Below are 24,730 nucleotides of genomic sequence, written 5' to 3'. Positions count from 1 at the left end.
TGACCCATGACCTGGAAGTGTTCTCTTCTGGCCTGGCCCACTTTACAATGTATCTAGTTAGTCACAGCTATCCTAACTCAACCTGCCTTCTCAATGCCATTTATTGTGGGCTGAGCGTCTTCAGATACAACCAGTGACAGCAGTTTGGGGTTGCAATGAGCAGAGTGTGCTTTCAAGAAGGGCACAACCCGTGGGAATGTGGGGGTGTAACATTGGGCTTCTGAGCTGCAGGCCTGCTGATTGCTCTGGCCTTGGTGAAGTATCTTCCCAGAGAAGGGAGTATGTTGAACTGTTCCAACAGATTTTCAGGGAGTAAGAACAGTTCTCCCGGGAGCTCAGAGGGTCTGCTGAGGGATGTTGCTGAGCACCTCCTGCTCTGCTGGTCTACATCTGGAAGCTGGTACTTGACAGAAATTCAGGAAAGATGATCACATAGGAGTCCTCTGCCTCTGAAGAGTCGCAAAGACAGAAGTTAGAGCCTGGCAAGCTTCCGGGGCTTCCAGCTGTAAGATAGATGTAAAATATTGAAAAGGGTACATACGGAGGCTGCCGACTGCTCTGAAGAGCACAGGGACCCACATCTGCTGGGGCACTGGAGTGATTTACACTGTTTAGCATTGCTTAATACCATTAAGATGGGTTGCAACCTATTAGCATGATCTGCTGCATGCTGGGATTCCCTTGAGCCTTTATTGTAAAATCCTTCATAAGACTTTATATGGCTAAATGAATGTGTTAAGAGTCGCCTTTTATCTATAGTGTCTTTTAAAAGGGTGATTACGTATAGATCCATGTGTTCATATGTATGGATATGTGTACGTGCAGGCACATCTTCAGGAACTCTACCATAACCTTTGAGAGGTCACAAATGAGGCTAGACTAGCACTGGTCAGCAAGTCCTAGGAACTTGTGGGACTTGACCCCACCAGTGCTGAGATGACAAACAAGCATAAGAATGCCTGCAATTGATGTGGGTATGGGACTCTAACTCAACATGTCATGCTTGTACACTTTACCAAATGAGCTATCTCCTCAACCTGCCTTGTCTTTCCTATTTGGAGGCAGGCTGTCTGGAACACTGTCTCGTCACTCTAAATGCAGCAGGGTCACTAAAGAAATAGAATTGTTATAGGTAATTGCATGCTGAACCCTAATACCTTTGTGGAGAGTATATGCCACTGGCATTCTGAAACACATGGCACAAGCTGTTTTCTAAGTGTTCAGACACCTTCAGCAGACAGAAACAGACAAAATGTTCAGTGTTGGAGTACGGGGCTAGATTCGATATGATCTTACTCAAGTCTAGTTCCATGATGCAGTTGGTTTAACCGGAGTAACACAGGAGCAGAGGTGTGGGCTTGCACCAAACAAAAGTCCTCTATAGATGCATAGGAAGTTACAGGCTAGCCTGGGCTACATGAGATCCTATCTCAGAAAAAAAAATCATATAAACACACAGATCCCAATCCCCAGCAGCAACTACAAAAAAACAGAGGTAGAGACAGAGACAGAGAGACACAGCAAGACACAGTTACAGAGACAGAGAGACAGAGAGACACAGTTACAGAGACAAAGAGAGACACAGTTACAGAGACAGAGAGAGACAGGACAAGATAGAGGAAGAGTCAGGCAGATAGACAGACAGAAAGCCATTTTGATTTCACAAGCCATCACTATGGTATATTTGGATATTTGGCAGTTTATGAAAGGTTCTGTGCAGGTAACATGACGCCTCCAAAACATGTTCTAATTCTGTGTAATAAACTTGGCATTAAAAGTATATATGTTTGTGTGTATGTATATGCACTTCATTTAATATTACAGAATCAATATTTTGAATATCTCAAAAATCAGCTAAAATGGAAATATATTTAACAATCACAACTGCTCAAGCATAGGTTATAATACTATGATGAAAATTATGAGAGTTTGGGAAGTATTTGTAGGGGTTGGGGATTTAGCTCAGTGGCAGAGCACTTGCCAAGCAAGCACAGGCTCTGGGTTCCGTCCTCAGCTCTGAAAAAGAAAAGACAAAATAACAAAAAGACGAAAAACAAAACAACCAGCCACAAAAGAGAACAAACAAAACCAACAAAAAAGGTGACTGGGAAGCATGTCTAACATAAACAGGAATAGAAAACCTGGATGAACCTATGCGAATTTCAATGTAAATTTTCCAGATCTGAAAAGAGACAAAGAAAGTATGTAATCAAGGGTGAGAATTCAGTTAATTACTAATCAGGACGTTTTCTTTTGTTTAAGTTTTTAAGTGATGTGCACGAGTGTGTATGTGTCTGTACCGGTGTGTGCAGGTGTCCCATGTGGGTGCTGAAAACCTAACGTGGGTCCCTGCAAGAGCAGTAGATCCTCGCCACCACACAAGTATTTGTCCAGTCCTTCAGATGGGGACGTTTTAAATGACAAGCTGGTACAGTGTATTTATGGCCCAGAATGGAAAGTTTTGTCTTAAGCCAAGTGGACAAACACAGTTGGTCTGGTAGGAGGCACTTCGTGGGCATGTGCTCCAATTTGAGAAGCAGAACACACATGAGCCCTCTGCTCAGATTGTGTGTGTGTGTGTGTGTCTGTGTGTCTGTGTTTGTGAATGTGTGTGTGTGCATGTATGTATGTGTGTGTGTATGTGTGTGTGTGTCTCTGTGTGTCTGTGTTTGTGTATGTGTGTGTATGTGTATGTGTGTGTGTGTCTGTGTGTGTGTGTGTCTGTGTGTCTGGGTACGTGTGTGTGTGCATGTGTGTGTATATCAGTGTGTGTATGTGTGTCTCTGTGTGTCTGTGTTTGTGCATGTGTGTATGTGCGGGCACGTGCCTCTGTGTGTGTGTGTGTGTGTGTGTGTGTGTGTGTGTGTGTGTGTAAGAGCAGAAGGTGGTCAGGGACTACAGGGAACCCGTTCCCTTGCACATCTGAGTTCACACCACTTGTGACAGCATGCCCAGGTCTGTGCAAGCTCAAGGCAAACAAAGCTAAAGTTAGGCAAAAAGTCCCACATTTGGCTGACAAGCAATTTCCAATTGATAGCTGCAGGGGAAGGGAGAGTGGGTTTTCTTTTAAGTTGCATTGCCAGGTTGCTGCTGGATGGCTGAACAACCTAGAGTGCAGAGGCAGCATGAATAGGACTTGAGGAGCTTTACAAATAAATAAATAAATAAATAAATAAATAAATAAATAAATGCCACCAAGTGGGGTCAGAGGGGAAAAAAGGCTCTGAGAGGAGTTGCTGGAAACTATAAAGTGAATATGATCAAAATGCATTGTACAAAACCATCAAAGAACAAACAATGATCCCAGCGTTGGGCCCAAGAAATCTTAGATAAGTGTGATTACCTGAAGTGGAAACTTAAGTGTTCTTTGGAATGTCAGTTGTGTTGGATGGTGTTTTGCTGGGGCAAACATGTGAAGGAGAGTTTTCCTGACGTGGACGCAGGTGAAAAACTAAGGCAGGCGCGTGCAGGACTATTTAGCTGAAGCAGACACAGGAGGAAGGATGTCCTGGTAAAGCAAGCCTGTGAAAGGACAAGTGATGAAGGATTCTTTGCTAAGGACAGGCATGTATTGGTCTGTTTTGCATTGCAAGGTCAAGCTCTCTTTGTCAGGACTCCATAGAAAGAATGGTGCCAAAAAGCTGGTGGATTGCTGCAGTTCCCTGGGGCTTCTGCAAACTTGGGATGCTTGGCAGAGTGATGTCAGATGAGACAAAATGTGTGCTGAGGCAAGACACATGCTGAGGCAAGACTGGAGGAAGACAAGTGATGTTTAGAGAGAGTATACAAAGACTCGAGGGACAGTGATGGAGGCTTAGCTAGGCTTGCTTATAGAGCTGACTGTGCAATGCCTGTGAGTCTCTTGTCTTCCCTGATCTTTGCTTCACTGAGAGGGTTACAGCCAAAAACTTCTCCTGACTTCACTCCTGGTGCCTCGTGATGATTGGCGCCTAGGCTGGGGCATGGCTGTCTCTGCTAGGTGGTCATCACTGCTGCTTCCTGTTTGCCATCCAGACTCTACCAAACCGGATGGCTGGTGTATCCCTGAAGGGTTTGGGAGTGGATCGAGATGCCATTGCTAACCTGTGAACTGAAATGCCGATATACAGACAACACAGACAGAAGTTGAACCCAAGAACCCTTTCTAAACAGGTCCACTTCCCTGTATCCTTTCTTTTCCCCTACCTCTGTTGGGTGGTGTCCTAAAATAGCGGTGAAAGCATTTAAGAACCATCATTAAAAGGGTTGAAAAAGCTGGGCAGTGGTGGCACATGCCTTGAATCCCAGCACTTGGGAGGCAGAGGAAGGCAGAATTCTGACTTCAAGGTCAGCCTGGAAAAGGTTCAGAGAACAAAGGATCATGGGGAGCCCAGTCGCATGAATACACTGACATCACAGTTCCTGCATCTCTGGCTCAGAACCTGTTGGGGAAGGGTGAACGAAAAGATTTCAAGAGGCCCAATATCAGGATCTCTGCTGTGAGTCTCTCTCAGCATTGGCTGCATAAAGGACACCGGAAGGGTGCCAAACTCAACTGAAAAGCTACTGTGGAGAGGGAGGGTAAAGTCTCAAAGGAAGGAGACCCACTGTGTCCTGGGAATGTTGCCCTGGGTTTTATTGTTCTGCTAGACAGGGAACCATAAACAAATAGTGACTGCAGATATAGGGAGATTGGCCCCTACCAGGGATGAGCCTTCCAATTGATTGTCCAAAGCAAAGGGGCAGGCATGAAACCATATATGCATACACACACAGCAGGCTCATCAGGCCATATTTATACATTTATACACACAGGTATGTGTATCTCTAAGAAGAATAATTGAAGAAAACAGGCAGTAAATCTGAGAGGAATGAGGGAGGGCATGGAAGTGAGGACTTAGGACACTTTGGAAGAGAGAATGGTAACTAGAATGCATAAAATAGAAGGATTAATAAATTAGAGACAACTGTGGCTTAAAATGTCCTGTTACAACTGCTCTTTCTGCTTGCGCACACTCAAACACAATGAATATAAATATATTAGGTTTCCATTTTCAATAAATTTAAAAATATATGATAAACACTCTGGCTAACCTGATACACACACACACACACACACAAATATATATATATATATATATATATATATACATATACACATATATATGTAGTGCTTTGTTGTGCCCACCTCGTCCGGCAAGGAAAAACGCAACAGGGTCAGATTCTTCTCAACAGCTTTATTCCAGGAACACTTCGATGCTACGGGAACCCCGGGAACCCAGGGAGGACTGCTTATATACACCCCAGCTCTGGGGAGGGCTATGTGTCCTCCTGGGATTGGTCAGTCTGCTAGCACTTTAATTTGCATACACCTGCTCAGGAGGGGTTGGTGCCAGATTCGGGCTAGCGCCTGTGCAGTGGTGGTGTTTACAGCAATGGTGTCTTTTAGGCACCAGCTGCCTACAGTGCTTGGAAGGTAGAGGCAGGCAGACCAGAAACCCCAGGCCATACTCAGTCCTGTCTCTAAGAGACTCCATGTGCTAGGAATTTAGGCCTAGGCTATAGTTTATTTCCAGTAGCTGATGCAGGATCTGACTCTTTAGCTGAGGCTCATGGAACTGGCAGTGAGCTGCAGGCCTCGGGCTATCTTCTCAGGATAGGAATTCAGGACTCTGCAGCCAGCAGTATGAGCTGAGATGTGTGTGTGCATGTCTCAGTGTGTGTGTGTTTGTGTGTGTGTCCCTGTATTCTGTGCCCCAATTCATTTTAATACTTTATTTTCTGGTGTGGAGAGATGTTCTGTGGACAATGGCACTTGCCTCCAAGGTAGATGACCCACATTCGTTTCCCAGAATTCATACAGGAAGGACAGAACCAGAATCCTCTGACATGCCCATGTGTGCACTCTAAAATGATTCACACAAATAGAAAATAAATAAATACATAAATAAATAAATAAATAGTGAATAAATTTGTAATTGACCTCATAATGAAGAGTTTGGGCGGCCTCACAGCTAATTGAATATTAGAAATGCTTGGATGGGTTCTATCAGTCCATCTTCCATTGTGTGTGTTAGTTTTACCTTGCTTTCTGTTTCTGTGACAAAACATTATGATCAGAAGCAATGTGGGGGTGAAAGAGTCCCTTCCCTTTTGGAATTCACAGCCTATCATTTAGCAAGGGGAGGCAGGAACTGGAGACAGGAGCCAAGGCAGAGGCCATGAAGAGATGCTTCTCACCAGCTTGCCCCTTGTGGCTTGTTCAGCCTGCATTCTTTATGCTCCAGAATGTCTGCACATGGTCGGTCCTGCCCACAGTCAGGGACAGACTTTCCCTCAGTAATCAAGAAAATGCCCACAGGACTGCTTACACAAGTACACAGACATTGTTCAATGGAGAGTTCCTCTTTCCAGATGTCTCTAGCTTCTATGTAGTTAACAACAAAAGTCTTCATCAGCAACATTGACACTTTGTCCAGTTCTAACACACCAGAAAAACAAAACACGCACACTTGCGCACACACAAAATAAGCAAACATATAAACATTCAAACAAACAAAGACCTCCCAAAAAGCTTCTCTCAGAGTCAGTGGTGTGCATGGAATCCCACCAGTGGCTGGAACCGACTCTGTCTGGATGGAGGTTGTCTTTTCCTGGGGATTTTCCATCTTCTTCTTGCACATCTGGGGTACACTCAGGTCAGGGTGAGGAGGGAGAGGTCACAATAGAGGACAGAACAACCTATGGGGAATTGCAAGCTCACTGTGACATCTGACAACCTTCTGTTATATTAAATGTCTACTGACTGTCATGCAGTAACATCACCCCATAGAAGGAGACCTTGTTGTGAGGGATAGCCTCTGAGGGTGCCAAACACCAGAGAAACTTGAGGCTCCCGGGACCAATGGGACTTATTTTAGCCATAATGTACAGAGAATGGGGAGAGCAAACCTGTGGAGACCACCTCCAGCAGATAGGAACTGCCCCTGGTCGAGGGGTGGGGTCGCCCACACATCTCAAAGTTTTGAACCCAGAAATGTTCCTATCCAAAAAAAGTACAGGGACCAAAATGAAACAGAGACTGAAGGAAGGGCCAACAGGGAATGCCCCACCTGGCAATACATCCATCATGTCTGCAGACACCAAACCCAACTCTGTTGCTATGGTCAAGAGACACTTACTGACAGGAACCGGGTATGACAGTTCCTGGGGATATCCAGCCAGCAACTGACCAATGGAAATGGGGATGCTTGGAGCCACCCATCAGGATGAACTCAGGGAACCTGGTGAGGGAGCTGGCAGAAGGACTGGGGGAGCTGAGGGGAATTGCAACCCTAGTGGAAGAACAACATAGGCTGGCCTGACTATCCCAGAAACTAGACCACCAACCAAGGAGTGGACTGGGAAGGATTCATCGCTCCAGATACATATGTGTCAGAGGATGGCCTTGCCTGACAGCAATGGGAGGGTCCTGGGGAGGTTTAATGCTACAGAGTAAGGGGATGTTGCAGTGGTAGGGCAGGAGAGTGTGGGAGGGTGGGGGTGAACACTCATACAGACAAAGAGGAGGGGGTTGGCAGATGTGGGATAGGGAATTGTTGGAGGGGTAATTGGGAAGTGGGATATCCTTGGATGGGTGTGTGTGTGCAGTAACCAGGAATTGGGAAAGCATCTGAGATGTAAACGAATGGAACAATTAATAAAAATAAGTTAATTAGTTAATTATTAAATACACAAATGCAGCTCTTTGACCAGGGCCACCCCTACCATACTAATCCAGAAGACACATGAGGCAAATAAACCCGAGAATCTATTTATTTCACATACAAGTGCTTAGGGAATAAAGATGCAATAACACTTTGGTGGAAGAAAGCAAGTGGCTCCTGGTCAAGGGTGATACACTAGGGCTCCTGCGCCATCTTCAGAGAGAGGTGGAGTGGGCCCTGGGTGGGGTATCACCATTCATCCTTGACTGACTTTGTCCTCTCCTGAACTGCACTCTCCTCTGCTTAAACCATCTCTACAATGAGAGGGAACAGGGATTAGTTCTGTATCATAATGAGGATTATACATCAGAAACCACATCATGTAATATTAGTTGCCCTCTATACTTTACATCAAAAGAATTTATATTAATATTGTCTTGCTCAGAAGACCCTGGTGTCTCACTGCTGTAATTCTGTGAGGGGCTGAAGGCCTGGTAGTGAGTGCAGGGCTTGCCTTGAATGTGGGAGGGAGCCCCAGGCTTCTGGCCCCAGCATTGCAAAATAGTTCCCGGACAATCAACCAAGCACTGCACACCTGGTTTCTGTCTCTACTCTGGAGCCCTCTGAAGTTTCTTATCAGCACTTTCGGGCAGATGCACCTCTGTGGTCACGAGCGTTATCTTGATGGCTGTCCTTATCTGCATGGCTTCAGTAGGCACTAGCCTGAGGACCAGCCTTTTAGAAGTGTCCTTCCTACATTCCCACACCCCAGGTCCCTGTTTAACTTCAGCTTTCTGGGTGCTGAGCTCGGCCTGGGAACTTCCATACATTAAAATTGCCCCTGCAAGGTACATTCCATGTGAATTGTGCCCAGTCTGCACAGTGAGCCTCCTGAATTTATTTTCTACCAACAAAGACCAGAGGGCTGAAAAATTATTTTGAGGAGCCTACTGAAATGGCTCAAAATTTAGAGCACCTAGGGCTCCACAGACCCTGAATTCCATTCCCAGAAAGCATGGCTCCAGGCTCACAATGACTTGCAACTCCAACTATGGGGATCCAGAACCTTCTCATGACATCCATAGATAAACAATCATGTGGCTGGCACACACACACACACACACACACACACACACACACACACGAGAGAGAGAGAGAGAGAGAGAGAGAGAGAGACTTTAAAAGAACTATATAAAATTAGTCATTTTGACATACAGTGACACAAAATGAACAGTGTAACTTCGGGAACAGAACAACCATATCTGAGCCCTGAAGGAAGTTCTCCAATGGCTGGGATGTCAAATGGCTTTTTCTTTCTTACTCACCTGCAACTTGGCCTCAGTCACACCCATTCCCCTTGCCAGCTGTTTTCTGAGACAAAAATGACAGAGATTCAATATTTGGCACCAAGATGAAGTAAAGCATAAAGGTCAGTTTATAGTTAAGAAAATATTTGTCTCAATCTCCTACCCTCTAGGACACTCAATTTGTACAAGTGAGTGTGATTCATTAGCAGGGTACTATCAATACACATAAAAACCTAAGCCCATATTTAATAACACACTTGAAAACCACTAATGTAGACAGAGAAAATGCTCTTAATACTGGCTGTGGTGGAGCTTAAAGCTGTCTCAAATGAACACAATACAAAGAAGATCTACAGAAACAAGTGCACATGGGAAAATCCTGTGTGAAGGACTCTGCAATGGTGAAAGGAGAAATGGAAAGAAAGGAGGATTATTTCATGGAGATCATATGAGGACTCTATCATCCACTGAGCACATGATGATGTCCAGCATGCTGATCATCAGGAAAACTACATGCTACATTGTTTCATTTACTGTGTGAGTGCATGAGTGCCTGTGCATTTGTGCAGCTGTGTGGGGGGGGGGGGGGCACATGCACACACTTGCCTGCGGCCACAGTGTACTTTTGAAGATCAGATCAAGCCTTGATGGCTTGGTCTCAGGCTAGCAGGACCTTTTAAGTGCTGATCCACCTCACTAGTCCTGAGAATTAAAATGATAAATCAAACCAGACACAAAAGAAATGTTACAAAATCTCCCAGAGATGGCCACACAGTTCCAAATTCCCAGCAGGAGGGAGACAGAAAGAAGGGGTCCCTGCAAGTTTCAGGCTATCCCTGGTACAGTTGGGAGACCCCACAGGACACAATCAGAAGGAAAGAGATGCAAAACAAACAAAACAAAACAAAACAAAACAAAAACCCAACAGACCAAAAAAGAAAACCTAGGCCTAAAGGAGCAGCAGAAACCCTCCTGCAGTGGGCTGGTCTTAGTCTCATAACTAACGATGACCTTGAATGACCTCTTCCTTCACCTTGAAGTACTGGGGCACAGACATGCCTGGTCTGATAAGCAAGTTATTTTTCTCTGTTGACTTAGGGTTCCTATCTGCAGATTGGGCCTGCAGAACTCACCACCATAGCCCATGCTTGGCCTTCTGGGTGTTGAGACCACAGGCAGAAGCCACCATACCCAACACTGGCTTATCTTTAGGGACAATAGTCTTTAGGCAGGGCACACAATTTTCAGAAACTACTAAAACCAGCAGTAAAGAGAAAGGTCCAGCCGATGTGTTTATATTAGGAAAGAGAGGGAAATATGGACGATACAAAGATGTATCAGCACATTGAGTGACTGTCACCACGTGTCATCCCAACCACCTCTCGGGCTTCTGAGGCCGGTCCTAACAGGGCCTCACCTGGATCAGCAGACACTGACAAAGGTTTTACTTGCTCCAAGTAGATACTACAAGCTGCACAGCCTTTAGCATAGCTCCCACTCCCATCCCAGAGCCCTGGGACAGCAAGACAGGGTCTGGCAGGCTGGACGACTCCTCTTAGTTTTAGCCTTAGTTCTAGAAGGCAATGTGGAGGTAGGCAAGATTACTCAGCTGATAATCCTGCTTGCAGCAGAGCCTGATTTTGAGTCCAGGGCCCAGAGTGGAAGAAGAGGAGCCAGTCTGTTAGCGTTGGCCCCTGACATCCAAACATGAGGCACACATCTTGCCTCCACCCCGGATGAAAAAAAAAAAAAAAAAAACTCAGGCAATAAAAAAACACTTAAAATGTAATTTAAAGTTTCTAATAAATGAAGACAAGAAGGACAGCTGCCAGAGGGTCAGAGGCCTCTCTGTAGCAGCTTGCTCCCTCCTTAAAGCACTGACACCACACGATGCTTACCTGTTTTCAGCAAGGAGATAGTGGTTTCTCTGGAAAATCCGTTCTAGCTCCTGCAGCTGTGTCTCTGTAAATCTGTCCCGAAGGGGGCGGTGGGGCACCAGCACTGGCACAGGCTGTACAGTGGACACCGAAACCGGCCGTATGCAGGGTACTTCAATTGGTATGGGCGGGACACAGGCCATCGGAACTAATGTAGGCAGTTCACAAGGCACTGGCATACGTGGTATGCTAGGCTCGTTAACTGCTCTATGTTGTGCACTGGTCACAGGAGCTGGCATAGGCTGTGCTTGAGGTATGTCGATTTGCATAGGCTGCATGTGGGGCACAGTAACAGGCATATACTTCATAGGCTGTGCCAGAGGCACAATGACCGGCATAGTTTGTATGTAGGGCACCCTAACCGGCATAGACTGGACCTGTGGCACAGGAAAAGGCAAAGGTTGTACATGGGGCACAGGAAGAGGTATAGGATGTGCGTGAGGCACAGTGATTGGCCCAGGCTGTACCTGGGGCACAGGAACAGGCATAGGCAGTGCCTGGGGCACATGAGTTGGCATAGACTGTACATGGTGCAAAGGAACAGGCAAAGGTTGTACATGGGGCAGAGAAAAGGCCATAGGCTGCACACGAGGCACAGGAATGGGCATGGGTTGGACCTGGGGCACACTGATTGGCATAGGTTGCTCATGGGGCCCAGGAATAGACTGGGGCTGCGGAACACTGATTTGCATACCCCGCACATGGGACACAGTAATTGGCACAGGCTGTACACCGGGCAACTTTAGGGACACTTTCTGTACCCGGGATCGGGTTCCCACACACTGCCTCCTCTGGACACGAGGCACCAGCACCGGCACAGGGTGCACGTCCTCGGTGCCCCATCTACACTCAGGGACCTGCTTCTGAGGCCGACGCTCATTTTTCTGGCTACTGCTGCTGGCACCCTCTTGGGTCCAGTCACCCCTGAAGCCAGAGGTGTCTACAGCAGAAGGACTGTCTCCATTCTCCCCCTCTCTCCCCAGTTCCCCTGGTCCTTGTATTCCGCCCCATTCTGCTGCTGAGGCTCCCAGCCCAGGGGACGACTGGTCACACGAATCTTCCCCATTTCTTTCCTTGCCACCCGGCAAGACCAGGGGGGCTTTCGCACCTGAAAGTGAGGACACAGAAAGATCAGGTGACAGGAACTAGGGTGGGGCAAAGTTCCATGAGGTCAAGTCAGGTGTACAGAGCCTCTCGAGTCACCTCTGAGGGACACTCCTTCCCTCGGGGATGTGGCCAACCCACACACCTAGCCTGCACTGACCCTTCTGCTTCTCCTCCTTAGGCGCCACATGGGTTGGGTAGGTGGGGTTTCCATGCTCCATGACCTGGAGCCTATCAAAGTCGCTGGACGTCCGCAGCCCCTCAAGCTTCTTCAGTCTCTGTGCTGGAGCCCCCTAGAGTTCCGGGAGGAGGGAGCTCCTATCTAGCCCAGGGGAAAAGACCCCGCTTGTCTTATCCAATCAGGGCGACCCTTCCTGACTTCCGGAACAGTTGCTATGGGTTGAGCCTCTGAAGAGGAAAACTGAGAGCTCTTTGGAGCTGCACTGAATATGATGTAATTGTAGGCCAGGGCGAGTGAGGTGTCAATGGAGCCTTCCAGGTTGCAACTTGGTGGGGCCTTTTGCCCTGCCTAGGTAACTTCCTCAGGAAGTGGACTGTTTAACCGGAAGTAACCATCGATCCCGCGGTTGCTTTTGAAGCCTGTGCAGAAAATCTCTCTCGGTCTAGGAACAGTGATTGGGTCCCTAGGCCATGGCCCAGACTGTGCATATCTGGGAGGTTCTTCCTTTCACAGAAAGTGAAGCTCACATAGTGTATCGTGTATGGGGGGCTTGGCAGAATTGCAGGCCTTGCTGGCTCAACAGACAGCGCAGAGGACTAACCTTTGGAAGGGGCTACTGTGTGGGGGATGGAGATGGGTGTAGCAGAGAGGGTATTCCGGGATTTGAGTAGTACTGTCAGGCTTTGATAAGTTCTGGTAAAAACTGCGAGAATTTTCATATGTGCACTGAAGTTCCTCACGTTTGTTTTGAGCACACACACACCATGCATATACACACACACAAGCATGCACACGCACCACGCACATGCACACACACAAAAGCATGCACGTGCACACACACACTGAAACGTCAAAGTGTCAAGAGCTGGCTTTTGTGCCTCGGTCTCCATCCCAGAACTATCAGTCAAGTAGCCCCTTCCCTGACCTGTGGCTAGTCTGATACCATGGCAACCACCTTTTTCCAACATGCTCTGGTCACTATAAGAGTAGAAAGGCATAAATACCTAGCATATGCACATCCAGTTCATTATTCGGTTTGGGAATATTTTGTAGCCCTAGTGCCGGAATAAGAGTTTGTCCCTCATCCATAGGCTAACCTCAGAGTTCTGGTAAACTCACTCAGGGGCAAACCTGCACAGGTATGTTTCCTGTCCTTTCCTGTCTTTCTGTGGATAATGTGCAACTAGTCTGGACAAGGTGTTCAGGAGCTGAACATGTTTGTCTTTTTCACTGTGCCCAACTTTGGGAAGACCCCTATTTAGGGCTCAAGACTGTTCCCCATAGGCAGCGTGCTTGTCTAGCATGCATATAGTCCTGCCTTAGATTCTTCCGACGGTGGAAAGCCACTGGCTTTCCGTCTCAGTGATGCAGGTTACATGATAACCCACGAATCAGAGGCAACTGTGGAGAGATGGGCTTAAGCTCCATGTCACTCACAGCACACTTTCTCAAAACAACTATAGCAACAGCACATTCGTTTCTATCAATTGGTTCTGATGTCTCCATTTTTTTTCTGTAACACAGTTACAGAGTTTATTCAATTCCTAAATTTCAGAGATATAACTGATGAAAATTATATACAAATATATTGTGTCTGTTCATGGTTAGGAGAATAGGAAAGGAAGCCTGCTCCCCTTTAACCAGCACAGGATAGAGTCTCCTGTTACTTTTGAGTTGAACTTTTACCTGCCTGCTCCCCTGAATCCCGAGACTGGCCTTGAGGAAGTTGCAGACCAACCATCTTACTGAACTCATGAGCTAGGGAAGGGACAGTACTGAAGGAAAACTCACCATCAGCCTATGGGGACAACTGGGACTTCCATGAACTTGTATCTGCACCCTCATGGTCAGAACAGGGGTGTGGTCTGCAGTAGTGAGAGGTGCAAGCTCCTTGCCTGCTAATAATGTGAGCCACAGAAACAGCTGTGATGTGCTGGGGCCACCGAAGGTGACACAGGCATGCTGCCTCCAACAGGAAGACCTCTTTGCCAATCTGTTTGCATCTCATTTAGGGAATGGTTTGCATCTACATGCCACAGTCAGAAGGAAAGATACAGAAATTTTGCTCTTTATTGTTGCTGTGGTGGGAATGGAGACAGAGAAAGGTGGCTTTCCCTCATGAATGGTAAAACTGTGACTGCACACAGCCAGCCCATCTCCCTGTGGCTCCTGGAGGTTTGGTCCCCTAGGGCTCCTCTGGGTCCATCATGCAAATGTGGTCCTGGTTCCCACCTGCTGTGCTCCTGAGCATTGCTTTCTTCTCCCTGGCCCTCTGTTTGGCTCTCCTGTTCTTAAACCACATCTGAAAACAGAGGAGAACAGGCAATGTCTCAGCATGCTGAGTGTTTTGCTGACAAGGCCACAGCTACACCAGTCAGTGGCATTCAAACCCACATAGCAGAAGCTGTGTGGAGAAGCACAGACTCCTTGGACTGCCTCAGGCAGGGTGGGTTCAGTGTTGGAGACCATGGCTTCAATCTACATAACCCTGCCTTCTACACACAAACCTGAAAAACCTACAGCACCCATCACTAGTTTACACAGAGTCACTGCAAGCCTGCTCCTGCAGACCACACTTGGACAGCAGCAGTTATGGGCTCAGTTCTGGAACAGACTGAGCAAGACACATGGACATTAAATGGATATTGCCGTTCGTGGTGGCACATGTCTTTAACCCCAGAAGTTGGGAGGCAGAGACAGGCTGATTTCTGAGTTCGAGGCCAGCCTGGTTTACAAAGTGAGTTCCAGGACAGTTAGGGCTCCACAGAGAAACCCTGTCTCAAAAAAAAAAAAACAAGAACAAAGAAATATGGGGGGCGCTATGGGGGACTTTTGGGATAGTATTGGAAATGTAATTGACGAAAATATGTAATAAAAATATTAAAAAAAAAAAAGAACAAAGAAATAAACAAACAAAAAGGATTTGCAAAGTGTCCTTTTACTAGTACCATATTGTCCCATGTTGTTTGGCTTCTCATAAATTCAATATTGCTGATTCATATTGTTTGGTTCATTAGACAAATTTCCCAGGGCATTTACTCTTGCCCTCTCCCCATGCCATTGGGAGAGTTTTGGCCTTGTGGTCAGGTGGGGATAATATCTGAACTGGAATCAATCATCTAAGTTACTCTACAGTGCTGCCCTTTGCAAGCAAATAAAGGAGCAGGAGCCTCCGCCACAAGAGCTGCTAAGCTCTATTCCAGGTCAGTCTGGCCTTACCACACATCACTCATTCTTACCCAGGGCTCTATGGGCAGATTCTTCACTTGCCCCAATAGTTAGTGATTATTCTTTATTTAGTTAAGTGTGTGGGATGGATTGATTCTTAGGAACTTAATGCAGCTGAAGGCTTTAATGGCCCTGTTCCATCCTACGTTAACTAGATGATCTACAAGAGCATCCTTGGTTTCAGCATGACTCCACTGAAGTCACCTGTAAAGGACAACGGTGTGGAGGCAGTTTAAAAGGAAGTACTGGGTAAACATATAGGAGCGCACAGGCGGGGATTCTGCATGTGCACAATTACAGAGTCTATGCTGTGTAAATACCTTGGATTCACAGAAAGAATGTAAGCAGCATATGATGGCTTTGCCTTTCTGTTTCCTCCAGGAAGTCAGGTACCCTCGAGACCTGGTGAAGAGCACTAGGTGGGGTGGAGTAAGTCTGCCTTCTGATCATGAAGCCAGTGACTTCCATCGAAGGAAGAGAGAAAGCACACACCTATTGTAGAACACACAGGACGACTCAGCCTAATACCCCAAGCAAGATCTAGATGGAATGACTGCCCTGCACCTTGCTTTCTCGGATCTCCTGACCTGCACCTTGGCTTCAGGCCCATCCATGCTTCTGGCAAGTACCCCTCTGTGTAGAGAAAGCCACAAACCATTCATTAGTCCACATCATCAGGAAAGTCAGAGGATGGGCATGGTGTGCGCTCCTCTGCCTGCACATCTCCAGGGAGACACACAAGTAGCTGACAAAACCAGGCTCCTTTCACAAAGGCTTTCATCTCAAAACAATCTTTAAAGTGTTGTGTTATACTTGGCTGGGCAAGACAATAATTTTTTTAACGGTAATTAGCTCACACTGACAATTTTAATGGAGTATCTTATAAGTGAGCAGGGAGGCAGAAGTCAATGATGAATGTGTTAAGCAAAGTTTGAACATAGGAAAAGGTTGAAATATATGAAAGGCTGTGTGATGACAGCATGGTAGTCACCTCACTCCCTTTTAGTTAAATACCAACTAAGACAACAGAGGCACAGAAGAATTGAGACTGAAAGGACTCAAGCCAGTAAATCCATTTCAGGTTTACCTAAGAAAGACAGAAAGTCTGGGGCTGAAGATGTATTTGACACTCCAGGTAGCAGCTACCCCACTCCCTACAGCCACAAGGCAAAACAACCCTCAACTCCCAGGAGGAGGGATTCTAAACAATGAAGGGCTATGTCCAAACAAGGGTGTGACTTTCAGACTCCATGGGAAGTGACCACCACCGACAGCACAGAAACAAAGCTGGAAAGTTCGGTAACTCTGACAGTCAGGAAAGGGACTTGCTGCTCTGTCACAGGAGGTTTTCAGAGTCTTCCTGTCTAGACAAGGGAGGGAGAGGTCAGGCTCTGGAGTGGAAGACCAGGACAAGGGTTTCTTACTCTTTGTCAGGAGGAACTGGCTGGTAGAGCTGTGTCAGGCAAATCATAAATGACTTGACACAGCACCAGAGTAGCTAAGATTCTCCTTTCTCCTTTCTCAGTTATGGGCCAGGATTGAGAAGGGAGGCAAAGAGGCATATGAGCATCAAGCACACCCATTTCCTGTCACCACTGAATGACTAGTTCACCCTGAGCCACAAAGCACCTTCCTCACTCCCATCTCTGGGCAGACATTACCTGTAGCTGGGAAGGAACTGAGATTGACAGTACCCAGGAGCAGTAAAGGTCAGCTCAAAGGGGGTTCTAGCTAGCCCTGGAGATCGGGTGCCGTCCACATACCTTGTGAGCACATCTGGGTACTGAGTTTCTTGGAACATGGTCTCCATCTCCTGTACCTGCCAGGGTGTGAAGGTGAACTGGATCTGGTGCCTCGTGCCCTGGCGCTTTGGAACAGCCGACTGCGGAAAGGCTGGCTCTTCCTGCTCGGTCTCCATGGGCTCCTGTTCCCTCTGGTTACTTTCAGGGTCCAGGTCATACTCAGGGGCCTGGTTATTGTTCGGTTTGTCACCTTGGTTCTCACTGTCACCCTGGCTTTGACTGTCATCACAGGCAATGCCACCTGCTGCCACTGCTGCCCCGAGTTCAGAGTGGGGACCATTATGCTCCCCATAATCCTCCAGATAATAGTATAGGTCCTCATAGCAGTCATAGTTCTGAGGCTCCATGGCTGCTGTTCCTCAGAGTCTAGAGGCCTGCCCTTTGCTGGTGTATTTGGCAGCACCCTTGCCTGGGGGCTTTCAGCAAGTTAGGGACAAACAGGCTCAGTTCCTCCTCTTGCAAGCCTGCTATTGGCCCTCTGTTTGCTTCCTTTCCCAGTGGGTGGTCCTCTGAAGGGAGCATGGAGATAGGCATGGCCTGAATTGTGGGGTAGGTGGAGGCAGGCTGTACCTGTGCATGGAGTCATAGTTTCAGGACCCCTGCTCAGGTCTGCCAGGCAGTCTAGCTACTGCTCTTGGGCCCCAGAGGGAACCTTTGGAATGGGGCTATGGGAGAGCTTGCAAGCTGACTTTAGCATGGAATGTGGGGAAGAGGGCAAAAGGTCACGTGAGATTTAAGGCTTGGGTGTTCATCCAGGGAATTTTTCGTGATCCCAGACTCCCAAGTGCAGTGTCTGTATGTAGCATGAGAAGATTTTGAGCGGTCGTGGCGAGCTCTGGATGTCTGTGCTGCAAAAGTCTTCAAGGACTCTGAAAGCACAAGCTAGTCACAGACCTCCACTTTCACCATTGACATCTTGTTCTTTTTGCTTTTTCCATTGTTTTGTCCAACATAATACTGTAAGTAACCCAATGCTGCCCTTGAAAAGGGCACCATACTCTAGATGGCTGGTAAAGTGTCTCCACCAGAAACCTTGTAGAATAAGCAGTATAGTACTTCTAATGTCTGCAGATGCTGAACAGCATGGGCAAATGCCCTCTTGGTGTAGTAATGTAGGTGTACAACATAGGAGTGAGGGTGTATTCGAATGATATCTGTATAGAGGAAACACTACAGACACTTTAAGGGAACAAAGAGAAGAAATTGTGTGTAGTCCTCCTGGAAGAGGGACTCCTCAGATCAATGTGTTCCAGCATCGTTGGGATGGTAATAGGACCAGAGACAGTAAATGCACTTTTCCTTTGGGTTCTGCCTTTGCTTATTTGTGACACTTCTCATGTACCTCTGGATCTCCTGAACACTACTTGCCCCATCATTACTGTTACAACACACTGGCCTAGTGTGGTACTATCCCATCGTTTCAGCCCCAAAGTCTCAAATATCACAGGTCTGCACAGAGATACCTGGTCAGGCTCAGTTACATGATTTCAAAAGACAGCTAAGAAGAGTGTTCACTTAGTTGTGTGTAGAGCAGTTCATGGCAAGACCGCTGACAGGAATTGGAAATATGTTCGAGGTCAGCTCTCTCCACCTGTTAATATCAACTCCAATCAATGCCCAGACCTATTAAAGCCTTGTGAAACAGTTGCAGCCATGGCAGGTTGAAGCAGGCCAGCTTGGTTTTGAAGGAAATAAATAGCCAGCTTTTATTGAAGGGGACTACAGAGCACTGCCACTTTGGGGTGAAATGGTTTCAGAGAAAGACTGAGAAGGTGAGAGGTGACCATTGCATGGAGAAGTGCTGTGAGCACTCTCTGGGGCCTGAAAAGTTCTTTAAGTGCAGGGTAAACCCCGCAGTAAGATAGGTACATCAGAGCCCTGCCAGTGCTGGCTGTGATCCAAGTAACGCTAAGTCCCCAAGAAAACTCATTGGAAACAGGTCATGGCCCCTTCACCTGGAAGGGCAGTGTGGATTTTGGATAGCTGGATGAAGGGCTATTTACATAATTTTGTCGATGAACAGCAGAGAGTTTATCCTTCTCTTAGTGTGGCGATGGATGCTCTATCCCTCAGACAGGTTCCCCAGGTTAGGCATTCTGATCATAATCAGAGAACCCTTTTGAACACCTCTTTAGCAGGTTTCCTACCTAGCTCTGCCAACATTTCATGAAGGTGCCTACTTATATACACACTGAAAATGATCCCCGCAAAGCACTCTAAGGGACAGCAAAGGGACCCTTCCTCTAAACATTAGGAAGTTCAGTCAGCATCCGATTCAGGCATTCGGCCACCAGGAGCTTGCCTCACCAGGACTGGCTCTGAGGCGGGATACACACGTTGTGCTGCAATTTCCTCCAAGAGAAGACATTCCATCATGGAGGAAATCTCCGGAAGACCTAAGATATTGTGGATAGAGATGAATGTTTCATGTTCCGGGAGAGCTCATTTCGACCTGGGAGGGAACAGCTCAATCCTGCCCTTTGGGCTTAGTAGAATTGGTTCACATTTCCTCACATCTCCGCCCAGAGATGTCACGGGCACATCTCCAGTCCGCAGCATGGACTACAGGAAGAGAAGCCCAAGCCACCTCTAGATTCAATCCAAGGAGTTTTGGCCCTGTGAAGTGGTGGATGGGACCAGATGTGGCAGCCTGGAAGTCCAGCAGTCTGCAGATAACAGTTTGGACTTGTAAGTGTGGTGGCAGCTATGCAAATGGAACTCGGAAAGATAATCTTTGCTGGAATGACAAACCAAGAGTCCAGGGATCCTTCCTCTGTATACCTGGGGGTCCCTAGTGAACCCATCTCTCTTTCTCTCCGAGTTGCCATGGTTGACCCCCTCCATGAGGACTTGGTGATTATCTTAGGGGAAAGGTGGTTGTAAAACACCATCAGGAAGTCAGCTAGGAGCAGGAGCCCGGGTGGGACTGTCAGCTGCAGCAGAGGCAGCAGCAGCAGCAGGACCAGTTGGGGGCAGGGTGGTCAGGAAGAAAGAGGAGGTCTCCCTGTGGGAAGAAGGTGAAAGTTTGGGGGATATCAGATTCCCAGAGACTACCTGATACCCCTGAAAAGCACTGTTGCCACTCACACACACTGGCTTTCAAAGCTGAGAACAGCTCTCCGAGTTTTGCAACCCCCCTTGGATCTAGGAGATAAGCACTGGGCTCCATCAGTCTCATACAGCCTAAGGGCCTGAGCTCTGCTCAGTCCTCCTTCCTCCCTCCAGATCTCCTCCCAGCATTCCCTGTGCAAAGAGAAACTAGTTTAGCCTCCAGGACCTACCCTCTTTGCTCATCGCCAACTACGTAATGTCTCCTGACCAGCTCATGGTAGCTTGTTTGTGAGTGGAGAGACTCACAATGGGACAATGCACAGTTATTAAGAGAGTGTGGAGTACACAGTGAATGGTTTTTCCGGGGACCAAATGAATTGAATCAGCCCCTTGAATGCAGAATGAAAAGGCAGTTTTATTGGTGCAGCTCTAGGGCAGGTTCACTGACCTTTCAGGAGGCGGTCTGGGAAGTCCGAAGACTGGGCTGGGGTAAAGGTTTCCTTAAGGGATATAGAGAGAGTTGTGATGCGATGGTGAGGTACTGGGGCCATAGCCTTATTTGGGGAATTTTGGACCCTGTGGGTGGATCTTAGGTGCACTGGCCACGTTGGAATCAGGAACTAGGAGCTTGCTTGGTCCAGTGTTTTGCGCGGGCTTTTAGAAGCCTGGCTTTTGCGCGGGCTTTTTGAAAACCTGGCTTTTGCGCGGGCTTTTTGAAAACCTGGCTTTTGTAAAGGCGGGCTTTTGGAAAGTCCAGGCTTTTGCAAGGGCGGGCTTTTGCAAGCACAGGTTTCTGATAAGGAGAGGAGGGCGGGGACCTGTTGGTCCAGGCCATTTGCCTTTGTCCGTAAACCTCCTGCCTAATACTCAGGTCTAAATGGGGAATCTCTATTGTACCCCTTGATCATAAGACATGGGTAGGGACCATTGAGGAAGATCCTTCGCATATGGCAGGAGTGTGTGCTGCAAGTTCTCTGCACTGACTGCTCAGGTACACTGGTAGGGGCTCATCCTTGCTTATACACCTAGACCTGCTGAGAAGGACCCCCCCAACACTCGCCCCTGCCAAGGACCCAATCTCCCATACAGAGAGTTCTACAAGGCCAGTGACAAAATACAGACAGAAGACCCAGTCCTCTTCTCTGCAGAACAGGCAAGGAGTAGCCTCTGGGATATTTCCACCATCATCTAGGGGTACCGGGTCAGGGAGGGCTCATTGGAGTGTGGGTGGGAACAGCCATGTCTAGAAACAGACTGTCCTCTCATAGGGGCTTTTCCCTCTCTGTACTTATAATGACTTGTGTCCACATTGGCAGTGATTGCAGCTTGTTGGTGCCCTTTATAGACTAAGGGCTGCTGGTATTTTGGCCTGCATGTATGTCATGCCTGGGATTGACTGCTATCCTTCAAATATTTATACCCATATTTTAGTAACATCAAAGACAATGGAGCCAACATATTCAGAATGCACATCTTTATTGCTGAAATAATTGTAAAGAAAAGGTTGTCATGGCCATCATGGGTGGCTCAGAAGAAGCCATCCTCATCTGGCTCCACGATAGGGGAGGCACTCAAGTGCTGCTCCAAAATCTTCAGGGAGAGTCGCTCTGGGGAAGAGGTGGCAGTTCGCAGAACATCAGCACTCTCCTGTTTCTCTGGAAAAGGGCTCTCCTCATCCGAAACCAATTCTATAAGCAGGAGACAGAGATGCTTTAGTCCATTGAACACTATCATCATAAAGCACACATGCTGGAGCACTATACGCCCTCTTCATTTTCCTAACAGTTTGGAAGGCATTCAGAACCCATCCCAGGGCCAGCTGTGTGCTAGCCATGTGCTGTAGCACTGAGCCACTCCCCTGAAAGAATCACTGCATCTTTTAAATACCCAGAAACTATGTGATTATTGGTCTAACCCCAAGAGGGGCTGAAGAGGTTCCTCGGGTGTATTCTGATTATTCAGTATGCTGCAAGCAACAGGGTTCATTGTCTCTGAAATCAAAACAGGTTCCCAAGCCCCTTAGGACATGGGACACCACACCCAGTATTTCAACCACGGAACAGACCCAAAACACTGCCTCCTCGATATCCATCCTCGATATTTTTCATGCATTTCTTCAGGAAAGAATTCACTTGTAGCTCATGGGTGGTTCCTGGGCCTTGCTGTGGGAAAATATCAAAACCTCTCCAGCCCACGCCCAAGAACCATAGGAAGGTGGGAGGCAGTCTGCCCAGGATCCACTGTGTTAGCCTCTTTTGAGCACCCAGAATGCACAGTTATGAGACCAGGGCACCTCTTCCTGAATGGTACTTCCTTTCTGGCCTTCCAAATTAGTGACTATAGGCCTTTCCCCTTGTGGGTAGGGCTGAGTGCAATTGTGGTCAGAGTACAGACAGATACACACTCAATAAAACAATGTGCCACAGGCTGTTTCAGGTCCTTGGTCCCAATTTTGCTTTTAGAAATAAGATAGGTCTGACATTTACAGACTAGACCAAGGAGAATTCTGAGAGAAAATTCTCCGAGTGACAGTGTTAAAAGTGAGTAAGAACATGGTCTCTTCACTCCTGTGAGGCATGTGGGGTGCACAAACTTCTGAATGTTTTCAAGCACAGGCCCAGTCCTCTGAAGGACAGACAAAGCACCTTAGCCTCTTAGCTTTTCTGTTGGCATTTCCTGCCTATAAAAATGGAGGCCTGGCGTGGTTGTGTACTGGTCTAGCAGCCTTTTGATGGAACTGCAGGGTCCTGTTCCGCTGTTGTACTTGCGGAGGGCAACATAACCTGGTGTGACATCCTTCCAAAAATTGTTTGTTTTTTTCAGAACACTTACCTGCACGTCACATTCATCCACACCCATCCATCGTGCAAGATCCCTCCTAGAATGAAAAAGGTCCAACAGTTAGCCTTTCTGGTGGCAATCAATTGTGTCAGGACATGTCCGATTTGGTTTTATATGTCTGGGTCCACACTTGAGTGCGCATACACGTTTACTTACAGTCACTATTCTTAACATTTACCTTAAACCTAGCTTTAGCAATGGGTTTCTTTCACAGAGCAAATTTAAGGGTATCCCCCAATACACAGATGCCTCTTTGGTGTACTGAAAGTGTAAAAATCAGTGAAGAGAGCACCTGGGATGAAAGCACTAGAAACATTTTAACGCGAGTTGGAATCCCTCCTGCTTTTCCTAGCCACGCCCCAGACTTCTCACCCATACTGCTGGAAACTCATTTACAACACTAAACAATGCCTAAATGTCCCAGTCTTGAACAGGGCAACAAAACACATTTGTTTCCAGACCGCATAGCTCCCATACCCCTACCCCGGGATCTAGTTGCAGGCAGAGGGTCCTAATTGCAAGCGGAAGGTTCTAATTGCAGGCGCCGGTCCCGGACCGGTGCCATTATTTCTGGAGGGAATCAGAGGGCCAGGGAGAGCCAAAGGAGACCTGTAAATGTGGTGCCAAGCACTGGCCATCTTCTTACCTTGCTCGCAAGCTGGGGTAGCGAGTCTCTTGGAAAAGGCGCTCCAGGTCATGCAGCTGAGAGTGGGTGAACCTGGTGCGTCTGTAACGCAGTTGAGCCAGCCTGTTCAGAACCCGTGGGTTTCTGATGCTATCAGGACTAGCTGCATCTTGCTGAGGCGACTGTTGATCACTGTTTTCGCCGCCTTCTTCCAGGATGCTATCATCCTCGGAGCTAGAAGCACCATCACCAGCATATCTTCCTTCCATTTCTCCTTCCTTGTTTTCTCCCTCCTCTCCTCCTCCAGTGGCTTCCTGAGCTGGACTCAATGGAGCAGGCTCTTCTTGAGCCTGCTCACCTCCAGCAACCTCGCCCTGAGCGCCTTCGCCCTGATCAAACTCACCCTGAGCAAGCCAGCTCAGTACAAGCTCTTTCTTGTCTATTCTTTCCTCTGGAGCCCCAGAGACCACTGCCTTCCCACCTGAAAGACAGAAGGAAGACACAGAGATAAAGACCTGAGCAACATGGCTCAGGGATGCCTGGAAAGCCCGGAGAGGAAGCACAGACAGGGGCTCCGTAACGGACCCGAAGTGCCTGTCCACTCTTCTTTACACCCACCGTTTCTCCCCAAATTTCACCCAAGTCCAGTCAAAACCAGTTTACTCACCAGGCTGTTGTTCCTGGTCCTCCTCGGCTCCCAGACTCGGAGGCTTTTGGATGCTTTGGAGGTTGTCTTGAGGAGTCTCCATTGCGAGAATCTCTGGATCCGACCCTGCTCCCGAAGAGGCTTCCAACGCTGTGTGCTCACAGTTCCGGAGCCTGAATATATATCTCTGCTCCGATCCTTGACCCGGAAGGGTTTTTCTTCTGGCGCCTCACCCAAATTATGGTCTGTCCTGAGAGGCGTTCTGTCCTGGCTTCTCGCACAGTCGCAGTCGGCTGTGGGCTTCTTCCCTGAGGCGCACAAGC

At 47.6% G+C, this 24,730-nt stretch overlaps 1 protein-coding gene and 1 pseudogene across 1 annotated transcript; both read right to left on the bottom strand.

Moving 5' to 3' along the window:
- Nucleotides 1–7,880: 7,880 nt before the first annotated feature.
- On the bottom strand, nucleotides 7,881–17,252 carry LOC110287110 (uncharacterized; annotated as a pseudogene).
- Nucleotides 17,253–21,887: 4,635 nt separating this feature from the next.
- LOC110287461 (uncharacterized) lies at nucleotides 21,888–24,510 on the bottom strand. The gene is made up of 4 exons (XM_021154074.2): nucleotides 24,429–24,510; nucleotides 23,783–24,242; nucleotides 23,128–23,173; nucleotides 21,888–21,983 (listed from the first exon to the last, which is right to left on the bottom strand). The coding sequence occupies exons 1-4, from the start codon at nucleotides 24,508–24,510 to the stop codon at nucleotides 21,888–21,890; spliced, it is 684 nt and encodes a 227-aa protein (XP_021009733.1).
- Between the last annotated feature and the right edge of the window lie 220 nt (nucleotides 24,511–24,730).

The sequence above is a fragment of the Mus caroli genome, unplaced genomic scaffold, assembly GCF_978045245.1.
Source record: "Mus caroli unplaced genomic scaffold, Mus_caroli_1 scaffold_5, whole genome shotgun sequence".
Taxonomy (NCBI): Eukaryota; Metazoa; Chordata; class Mammalia; order Rodentia; family Muridae; genus Mus; species Mus caroli.
This window is presented reverse-complemented; position numbering and strand designations above follow the sequence as displayed.